General features: G+C 41.2%; 1 protein-coding gene across 1 annotated transcript; it reads right to left on the reverse strand.

The window, feature by feature from the left end:
* Nucleotides 1-376: 376 nt before the first annotated feature.
* Nucleotides 377-7,775, reverse strand: LOC132791232 (long-chain fatty acid transport protein 1). Its single transcript, XM_060800074.1, has 4 exons — nt 7,671-7,775; nt 4,249-4,501; nt 2,734-4,195; nt 377-1,156 (listed from the first exon to the last, which is right to left on the reverse strand). Coding segments are annotated over exons 1-4 (2,025 nt in total). The 5' UTR covers nt 7,672-7,775; the 3' UTR covers nt 377-847.
* Between the last annotated feature and the right edge of the window lie 3,525 nt (nt 7,776-11,300).

Genomic DNA, 11,300 nt, shown 5'->3' on the forward strand with positions numbered 1-11,300 from the left:
GACTAAAATGCTGTCTACAGTTAAGACTGTATCCAACAGCTCAGAATTTTTTGTTCTTACGTTGCAACTCGGGACATAGTTGAGCAGTCTTGTGGTCGTGGTCGAGGTGGCATCGTGTGCTGCACTTAGCCTTAGCTGGGATCCAATTCGTTGCAAGAAGGGGCTTTGTTGGTATTTCTTGGTTTTTTATGATTGCCTGCCACAACTTTTTCGCCATCGATATTGGCGCTATCGACGCGTTGCGCTGTGCGACGTTGGCGTCTTTGTCGACTTTGGCTACGCAGCTTGTGGTTGCAACTCAGAGCCAAGCAGCAGTAAAAGCAACAGCAACAACAACAACAACAACAAGAACAACAACAACAATGCGAGAGTAACTCTAACTGCAGATGCCTTGTTGTTGTTTGTATGGATTTTGCACATCGTTTATCTTGCTGCTGTTGTTGTTGCTGGGACGTCGCGACGCAGCTGCCGCTAGCGAACTGAAATGGCGTTAATGTTGCAACTGCAGCAGCAACAGCAGCAACCAAATGGCCACAACAGCTGCCAATGAGCGAGAACTTAATCTTCGGGATTTAACACTTTCGATATATCTTGGCCGTAGCTGCTTGCTGCTTGCTGCTGTCTTATGTGGTGCAGGAGCAACCGGGAATGTATTGGCGACCATTATCGGTTCAGCTGTCTTTTTTTATGGCCAAGTTATTGGAATGAAACGCGCTCGGCTTTTGCTAAAGTTTCATCAGTCGTTTCTTTTGAGTGTTACAACTAAGTAAGTGGTTGTAAGCGTGAGTGTGTGTGTATATACAAAAAACAATTGCAGTTAATATCAAAGTGAGCCACGCCTTCATACTCAGAGTCCTGCAGTGCCCGCCTGCAAGGACTTGTACTGCTCCGCACTTAGCTCTCTGTAGACGCCATCGCGATTCAGATAGTAAATGATATCGCTGACTCTGTCCAGATCGTATCCTTCAAGCGCTAGCTCACGCTTCTTCAACTTGAACGTCGCGGTCCGAGGAATCTCGTCCATCAGGCGGATAAAGAGCGGACGCGCATAGGGAGGCAGACTGCCACGTATCACAATCGAGAGATAATTGATGTCCACCTTGCGTGACGGATCCACAATGGCCGCCATGCCTGCCTTGCCCTCCACATGGGGAATCTGCAGAAAAGAAATGCGGTTTAGTAAAAGTAAGAAAACTACAGTCGATGGATGGCTCCTTGAAAGCAAAGGAGTGCAGTATTATTTCAAAAATAATTAACAAGTAAGAAAGCTAAAGTCGAGTGTACTCGACTGTGAGGTACTCTCTACATATATTCTTAAAATATACCCGAATACCGAAAAATACTAAAATATATAACAAGGCGTATACTTGATATATGGATATTGTACTAAATTTAACATAGACCATTGCGAAAAAAAAATAACGGAAATGTCAGACAATGCAACTAAAACCCGATTGAAGTACTCGATGTTTGGTATACAAAAGTATTTCTTAAATAACTTCTACAATTTTCATCTAAACGCAACCGAAATAGTTATCAATATACCAAATATAGCGCTTAGTATTTTTAAATAATTTTTTGGTGCATTGATTTGGTATATACTAAGAATAATAGCCTCTTTCCACCTCACTCAGTTTTTCTACGTTTTTTAAAGTCCCGTTTCGGGGTTTCCATCTGCACGAACCGAGAAATATGGGCAACGGTAAAATTCTCAATATGGCCGCTCTGAAATGTCAGCTGTTCAAATGTAAACACGAGTTGGCGAACAATTCAAAAAACAGCACGCGCATTTTAAAATGGAAAATTTTATTAAATTGCAGGATTTTTATGAGGATTTTGACGAAGTGGAGGGAAAATTAGCGGAGTATAGAGTATAGGCCATTGCCAATAGTAAAGAAATCGCCATCAGTTTGGGGCTATGTACATAAGTAGATTTGCTGGCAGCAATGTAATATTTACATAAATACATTTACTTTTAGCAACAGCATGGGTGTTTTGGGAGCGCGATGTTCCTGGAAACAACGAATCATTTTTTTAATATAATTTTCAAATTAATAGGGAGGAGTTTGGCACCCTTGTGGAGCCTTTGTGGATTGGCCAAAAAAGGCACTACATATATCCTCCCATAACTCGAACAACATAGCCTCGTGGATGCCACTCCACGATATTGACGGCTTTCGAGTTTTTTGGCTCATCTAAAATATACAAAATTTGCTTTAAAAAGCAAAATAAAATTTTAATTTTTCTATTTTCATACCTTGGCGCACTTTAATGTCAGCTGTTTTCTTAGTGGTGAGCTCTTTTTCGTTGTCATATCGATCAAAATATCGATAATTACCCAAAAAGTGCGTTCGCTATTTCTACGTAGCTCGCGAACGTAGAAAAACCGACGGTTTTTTCTTATGGGTTTTTACATGGGGCGAACGTAACATTCGGCCTGAACGTGAAAAAACCAAAGAAAACCAAAGAAAACCGTGCGGTGGAAAGAGGCTATAATACCATTAAAACTGTAAAAGCTCTATCGCTTATAATTTCTGATATTTACATAGGCGCTTATACGGACATTCTGACATGGATGTATTGTCTCGACTGTTGACGATGGTTAAGACTTTATGGGATCGGAGATGACTTTTTCTGCATTTTACATATATTTTCTTTAGTTACTGTATATTATAGTACCTGTCTACCCTATGAGTAAAGGGTGTAAAAAGTAATGGGAATGTAATGTGTTACCTGCACCCCATAGACAACACAGTCGTTGAGTCCAATGCAGTTGGTAATGATGGCCTCGACCTCTTGGGTGGCCACATTTTCCCCGCGCCATCTGAACGTGTCGCCGGTGCGATCCTTGAAGTAGAAGAAGCCCAGTATATCACAGACAACCATGTCTCCCGAGTTGAAGTAACAATCGTCCTTGGTGTACACATTACGCAGCAGCTTCTGCTCCGAGGCCTCCTTATCCGCGTATCCATGGAAAGCACTCACCGCTCGCCTGGCATCCACCTGACCCACCAGCAGTCCCGCCTCCCCAGGAGCACAGCGCATGCAGTGACCCTTCGCATCTCGCAGAGGTTCGCCCGTCAGCTCGTCACAGCGCAGAATCTGAACTGGATACAGCTTGCGACCAAAGACAGGGACAAAGCCAATGGCGCCAATGCGATTGGTAATGTTGATCAGATTGGAGTTGCCCTCGGTTGCGCCATAGATCTCCCCGATTTGAGGAATGCCAAAGCGGGTGACAAACTGCGTCCAGATCTGCGGCCTGAGACCGTTTCCGTACATGAGGCGTAGCTGGTGTTGAGGCGTCTGAGATTGCTGCCCCGCTTTCGCGTAGGGCGTGGCTAGCAGATAGCGACACAACTCACCAATGTACTGGGCAACGGAGCAGTTGTTCTTGCTGCAGTCGCTCCAGAAATTCGATGCCGAGAACTTCTTACGTAACACCACAGTGCTGCCATTGAGCAGGGCGTTGCCTACGCCCACGATGCCTCCGGCCGTGTGGTACAAGGGTAAGGGATTGTAGACCACATCATCGCGATTCAGTCCCAACATGTAGAAGGTGCCCGCTGACATGAAGAGAAACCGCAGATTGGTGATGACTGCAGCCTTCGGCAATCCCGTGGTGCCCGAGGTATAAACATAGAGCAGCTTGTCCCGGGCGGAGCACTCCAAGCTGCGACTCACGGGCAGCGGCGTCTGGCCGTTGAGCGCATTGCTCAGCTCAGTGGCATCTGGCAGTAGCTGGTGCTGCTCCTGATCCGTAAACTGATAGATGGGAATGCCGAGTGAAGGCATTGCAGCCAGCACATCAGCTAGCTCAGCACCCACGATCAGTGCCGTCGCCTTGGCCACCCGGATGCAGTGCAGCAGCGAGTCGCCACGCAGGTGCGAGTTTATCAGCGCCGTGACAACACCCAGCTGACTGAGACCCATCCATATGCAGGTGTACTCCACGCGAGTTTCCATCAGCAGGGCAACGCAGTCACCGCGTTGCAATCCTCGCTGCTGGAAGTAACCGGCCACCTTCTGGCTGTAGAGCAGCGCCTCGCCGAAGCTGAGCCGACGATCGTCCATTATGAAGCAAGTTTTGCTTGGCTGCTGCAGAGCCACTTCCTCAAAGCAGTGGGCTACGGTGCAGCCCTTGCGATCCTTACGAAGCAGATAGAAGTTGAGTGCCACAAAGCGGTGAAAAGCACTAGAGAAGTGAGAGTCAATCGTCAAGTTCTTTATAGTTAAGCAACTACTCACAGGAGATCCCTGCGACACGTCATCGCCAAGGCATAGATATTTGTGGGACTCCGCAGCGTTAGAGCCATTAGAGCACCCAGTGTGAGGCTGGCCAAGGCGCTGTCCGAGCAAAAGAAGGCAAAGACAAGGCTGCCAAATATCAGAATGCAGAGACGAGTGGCCAACTTCTGCTTCATATTGAGCTCCAAGAGTATCTCCATTTTGTTCTCCTCCTCCTTCTCCTTATCGCGCTGTTGCTGCTCACACTTACTCACTTGAATATATAGATATTTACATTATTGAGTCACTTAATATAGTGTTATTGAGTCGTATTATTTTTATGTGAATTGACAGTCTTCAAGTCCCAAACTAGATACACCTCACTTTCACACTTCTCTTCACGCACACGGCCAATGACTGACTAAGCACCACCGGACCGGCCCTAACAATCTACATGCCTGCCCGACTGTGCTTATCAGGTGCAATTTGCTTTGATACGCTTTTTACTACCAAGAATTACAGCAGACCTTATCAATGAGCATAGAACGGGACTCACTGATTTCCAGGTGGGGTCGACGAAGGTGAGATAACGCGTCTAGTGTAAGCTAAAGTTGGGCAATGTGAACCTCTATTAACAGTGAGCAATCGCAACAGTGCAGTAAAGATATTACTCATGGTGATAGGCATATACGAGCTTAGCATAGAGATTCAATCAGTATCGTATTCTTATAACCACGTGCATTTATCGTATCGAACACTTCAAGCATAATATGCTAGTTAAGAATTCTATCGTATGTTTTGTGTAAATGCAATTTATATTTACATTTCAAATTGTAAGTTTTGAATATCTAATTCATTATATTTCTTTTTTTGTTTGATTCGCCTGTCAGATACCAAAACCATTTTAATAAGAAACAAAGCTACAGTCGAGGTTGCTCGACTAATATATGCTATATATTGGGTATATTGATATATTCATTCAAAATAAAATAATATAAAAATCTGGTAGCCAAATCAGTTAAGACCCGTAATAAGTAGCCGTTTTTGACTATACAAAATTATTTCTGACATAACTTCAAAAATTTGTATCTGATCAAAATCAAGTTTTTATCATAAAGCATATAGCTAACAAAAATGTAGCTTTCCAACAGATGGCTATATAGTGTCGTTTTTTCATGATGATCAGGAATACACAAATTTTGTAAGACATAAATTTATAATACTCTTATACGAATTGACAGGAAAGTTAAAATTCGAATTACTTTGCAGAAATTTCCGCCTACAAACCAATTGATTGATGATTGAGGGCTAATCTTATCCAAAACTACAACTTAAATATAGTGTGAGTATGCACTGAGTGGTTTTCTTGCTAATTAATGCGATTCATATTTTCAATGGTTCCCGGGAATTAAACTATTTTGGGCAAGTACCCATAACTTTTTTAGAATACCGTTCGATAATCGAATTCAAAGAAGTTTATTAATTGAAGTATGCAACGATTAGCAAATATTTCACAAGCTAATACAAATTCAGATTGTTTATCTTTCTTGTTGCCTAGATTAAATTATTGTTAGGATTATTGCTATGCTTAGAGTATATAATAAAAATAATTTCATTGTTCTTTTTGTAAGTACTATAAATATTTTTCTTTTAAAATTTTGTTGAATAATGAATTATAATTATATTTTTCATGATATTTACAGTTTTTAAATTTGACACAAATCATAAGTTTTTAAAATTAAACTGTTCATTGATAAATTATTTCCAGTGAACATCTTTCTACTCATTTCCTAGATGTAATTTGAGTGCTTCTCTTTACTCTAATTTGTAGTAATAATTATAATGAAGGGCAACGAATTTAATTTCATTCGAAAACATATTATCGTATAATACTTGCGAGTACATAACAACATCAATTAGGGCAATTAACCCATAAAATCGATTTGCTCATAAATTGTTGTGGAATATTTAGCGTGATATATAGATAACACTCGGGTTGAAGCTAATCCAACTTATTTTTATTATTGTTATTGATACATTAACACTCGCTGCCTCAAGCAGCTGATTTCACAGTCGCAGAATTCTTATCGCGACAGAAACCAAACAAAAACATTGAAAAGTAGAATTCACAACAAAGCAGTTGCATATACAAATAAAAAGTCTGATAACAGACAACTGTGGACTGAAAATGTGTTTCACGCTTTTCAGAAGTTCGTGTTTACTAAATACCAAACAAATATATTAAATTATAAATGCACTTCAGGTGAATAAAGTCGCGCAATAACTAAACATAAGGGTTAACATCAAGAATTTTATAGTAAAAACAAAAACAATACAACGGTAATATCAACAGGCGCACGATAAAGTTCAATGCTACTTCTCTGTCGTATAGTAGACGAGTAAACGGGCAAGGTACAGTGGGTGACATACTCAGATTTTTCGAATTTGTGTTAACAACTAATTACAAGTTATGGTTTATAAATTAACCCTATATAAGCAAGGTGTCATTTTCGTTCAGTAAAAATGATTTGTTGATATAAAATAATGCTTTAAATTAATAATCGACTGTAGCTCTATTAAAATTCATGTAAAGAACAAAAAAAGGAATAAGAAAGCTACAAACGAGTGTGGTCGACTGCGAGATACCCACTACCCATTCTTAATAAAAGCTAAACAGTGTGGTATTATCTTTAAAATATACCAAATATACAAAAAATATATCGAATGATACATTTAGTACTACATTATACTATTACAACATTCCAAATATACCATAGAGCGCAAAATATACGGAAAACCAACCAAAGCAAAAGCATCAGCTGACTTTTTAAAATCTATCAAATATCCCAAAATATTACGAAAATATACCGAATCTTAAATAGATCGATATACTACTACATTCAGAATATACCATAGGGCACAAAATATACTAAATTGCCAACCAAAGCAACAGCAGCAGCACTTTTTTGGCAGATTTAACGAAGAATAAAAATCATGAGAAATACACTTCACTAAATTTTCGGCTGCTCAATAATTATTATTAACTGTTGCAGCGTCCCACGGTGCAAAGTGCGTCACACATAAATATGAATGTGTTTTCGCTGTCGCTGTAAGACTTGACTTGATCTATGCTAGAAGAAACCGGGACCTTGACTTATTGCGTATGCGACGCACATAACATTTAAACGGTTCTACACATGCTCTCTGCCCATGGCTTTTTCATTTTGGCCGTCTTGACTAACTTGGCTGCCATACGAGTGCGATACAAAGTAAATATTCATGAGCCTGACACTGACTTTTTGTTGGCATTGCTAGGCAACAGTTGACTGTCGGTCAGTCTCTTTGTCGGTCTGACACTTGAGAGGTCAATTCACTTTTTAAACTTCTATGCAATGCGATCCGCCGATTGCAGTTGTTATCGCATTATGCATCGCTTGACATACTTTTTGCAATATTCTCGTCACAGCACAGCACACAGCAAACAACAATATCACGAGAAAACACGCGAGTCTCCGAATACGTTCTATCGTCAGCGAGAACTAATTACAACTGAGCGGTTTTTTAGCGTTCGCTTCGCTTCATGCCGGTTCTATTTATTATTTCACGCAGTATCAACAGATGACTGAGAGCAATACGTTGCCAAGAGAGAGAGAGAGAGAGAGAGAGAGAGAGTGTTTGGGAGAGTAATTTAATCTATGAATGAGATCTGATCCATTAACTTGCTATATGTGTATTGGAAAATGATCATATTCGATTGTCATCGAATGACCTTGACTCATAAAGTACATTTTACATTTTTCTACCGAAGTATGTAATATGACTATATAAACTTAATAATTATGCTGAGTTCGAAGAAAAACAAATATGAACTTATATGAAGAATACATTTGTATGTGGGCTAATTCCACAAAAATTTACGACTCCGATAAAAATGAATTAATTTTATTTAATTTGATTTATCACGTATGTATGTAAAAAATTGCAGTAGTACAAACAATTTCAACTTTTTTTTTTTATTACATTTTGGCTATATGATTTACAGCATCTACCTATCAACATTTATACTAAAAGAACTCAAAGCAAGTGGAAAATTTACAGCTGAGTGTGCTCGATTTTAATACATATTTTGTCTTGAATTAGAATAAAACAGCGCAGTCGCTGTTATAAATAATATTATAATAAAACATTAGTATCACGATATTTTATTTCAGCCCCAAACATACCATAGGGAACAAAATATACCAAAATGTTCACCACAGCCAAGAAAGCCTATGCAGCTGCATCAACCTAACATTCAACACCTGATTTTACTTGAAAATCTAAAGAAACATTTATGCAATGGAATGCTTATTGCAAGCTTTTCGGCACATCGTTTATGTCTTGTTCAAAATATTCTATACTTTTGTGCTGTGACAAAATATTTGCTGCTTATGAATTCCCCATCTTAATAAAAATTTGTATTCTATTATTTTAGTATTTAATTAGGTTCAACAAATTGAACAATTTTACGAATGATGCCACATTCTTTAAAAATATTTTGTGGCACGTGACAACCTTAAGTTTCTGCCATTAAGGTGTCATTTAAAGGTGCATTACTATTTTGAAGCTAAATGAAATCACTTTCAACAGCATTATTACATTGTTTGTGGTATACTGAATATTGATAGCAGAAATTGATTTTAAATATATTTTGTGAGTAAATAACATGTTGCTTGCTCTTCAACTTAAAGATTGAACTTCTACAAGTGATCTACAAAGCGCAGATCAGTAGAATTTAATATTGGGTACATCGCAATATATTGAATGTGGCCATAAAAAGAAATTTTTATATTTAATTAAACGCATTTGCTTCGCCAGCGAATAAAAGCAAAGAAAAACAATTTGTCCCCACGCAACCAATCTCAAACAAAGAAAAATCCAATGCTAAAATAAATTAACATAAAGCTGGGTAGCTGGCGGCAGAGTCGCTGTCGGCGTCAACGTCAACGTCGGCGTCGCAGTAGCTGTCAAATGCCGAGAGTAGAAATATAAAAAATATATGTGCATACTTTCGGGCGGCGTGTATAAAAAATGTGCTCACACTTTTGGGCAGCTTTTTGAGTTATAGGCGGTGAGAGAGGAACCTTCTGCTGTGATTGTGTATGTGAGAGCAGTTAGTTTGACTCTGTGTGTGTGTGTGTGTGCCTGTAATTGACACATGTTACGCGCACAAAAGCGGCAACTTGCGCTCTAACTGCGTCTCTGTGCTGAGTCTCCTTCACTTCCCCTCCCGGCCAGTCCAATCGTTATTATCGACAATGGCGCCGCCAAAAACACACACATTCTCTTATACACCCAGAAACACACACACACACACATAGACATAGGCAAGCACACGCACATGTTCTTCACTGCTGCTGCACAGCCTTCAAATGCAGGCTACCTCAGTCAACTTTGTTTGTAGCCGGCAAAACCAAAAACACACACACACACACACATCAGTAATATAGGAAGCGGGGGAGGAAAGAGGGAGAGGCAGCTTGCTTGCTGATAACGTTAGCGTCAGCTGTGCAGCACTTTGGGGCTCGAAGCTCGGGGGCAAAGGGGCAAGGAGGAGCACACGTGAGAGGCCCGGACTTAGAGTCGTGGCTGGCATCGTGCGCAGGCGAGCGTCAAACGTTTGTACCTTGCCCCATTTGCCCCCAGGCGACAGCATCGTGTGCTGCATGCCCCATCTCACTCGCTCTCTCATTCTCCGTCGCACTTATTGCCACTGCTGCTACTGCTGCTGCTGTGTTTGGCATTTGTTTGTGTTGTCAACAAAAGTTTCTTTGAAATCAGTAACAGATGTCGATTGAAATGGCACAATTGCTGCCTGCGTCGCTGCCAGCGTCGACGTCGTCGTCGTTGTCGTCGTCGTCGTCGTCGTCGCTTCGTTGCCTGCCTCAGTAAGCAGCTGGCGGCTGCTGTTGGCTCTGAGCTCGGGGTTCTGGCTCTGGTGGCTGCCACTTATGATGAATATTTTTATGCCAGACACAGCAGAAAGCCCGATTTGCCAGACGACATTGTGCTGCCGCTAGTTGCCAGCATTTTAATTAAAATTTTCACTCAAGTATAACGTTTTAATGTGAATGCAATTTAGCCAATCGAAGCTAAAGGCATCGCGAATAGCGACCATTTGTTCTCTGACTATATTGCAACTAAAAAGAACCGAAGGTGGAAGGGAGAAATTGTTGCTGTTGTCGTTGACAACATGCCCATGTCTGTGGCTGGGCTGAGCTGAGCTGTAGCTGCTGGCGATAACAAACGATAACTGCATGTTAAGTAGAAGCTAACGAACGAACAGATGGACAGTCGAGTTGACTCGAGTTGAGAAGCAAACAAAACGACAACAACGTATGCTGGCAGCACAATGAGGAAGTGGCTAGGAAGGAGCTATTTGAATACATGCCTCGCCCCGAACCGTCCACTGAGCTGGCTTTAGAAAATCACTCAGGTAGCAAAATGCCATCATCATCATCATGGCCATGCTCATCATGAGAGCTTGCCTCTGGTTGTCCGGTGAAGGGTTGCAACATACACACACACACATGGAGAAAAAAGAAGGAAAAACACTCACAGCAATTCCAGACAAAAGCAAAGTTGAGCCATGCTGATCCTGAAGTGTCTACAAATGTGTATGCGAGACTATGTACATATGTGTGGGTATGCACGTGTGTGCCAGTGTATGTGTGTGGCAGCCACAAGCCATGTGCGCTTGTGTGCAACAAACGTTGTGGGCGCCCCCAGGCAGCGCAAGGCGAGGCACTAACGAGCTTTTGCTTGCTCTTGCAATGCGACAGCAGCAGGTGTGCCACACACACACAGACACACACACACATACTGAGGGCACAGCTGAGTGACGATAATTGAAATTTCATCACAGTAGTTTGTGGTTTTGTTGCACACAGACACACAGACACACACACACTCCCTAATGTGCAAATCATGGCAGCACATCGTGCAGCAGTTGCAGTTGCAGCTGCAGCTGCTTTGTGTTGCCTGCTTTTAGGCAGCATCCTGAATCCTGAATCCCGAATCCCATAAAAGATGAA

The sequence above is a fragment of the Drosophila nasuta genome, chromosome 3 (assembly GCF_023558535.2).
Source record: "Drosophila nasuta strain 15112-1781.00 chromosome 3, ASM2355853v1, whole genome shotgun sequence".
Classification (NCBI taxonomy): Eukaryota; Metazoa; Arthropoda; class Insecta; order Diptera; family Drosophilidae; genus Drosophila; species Drosophila nasuta.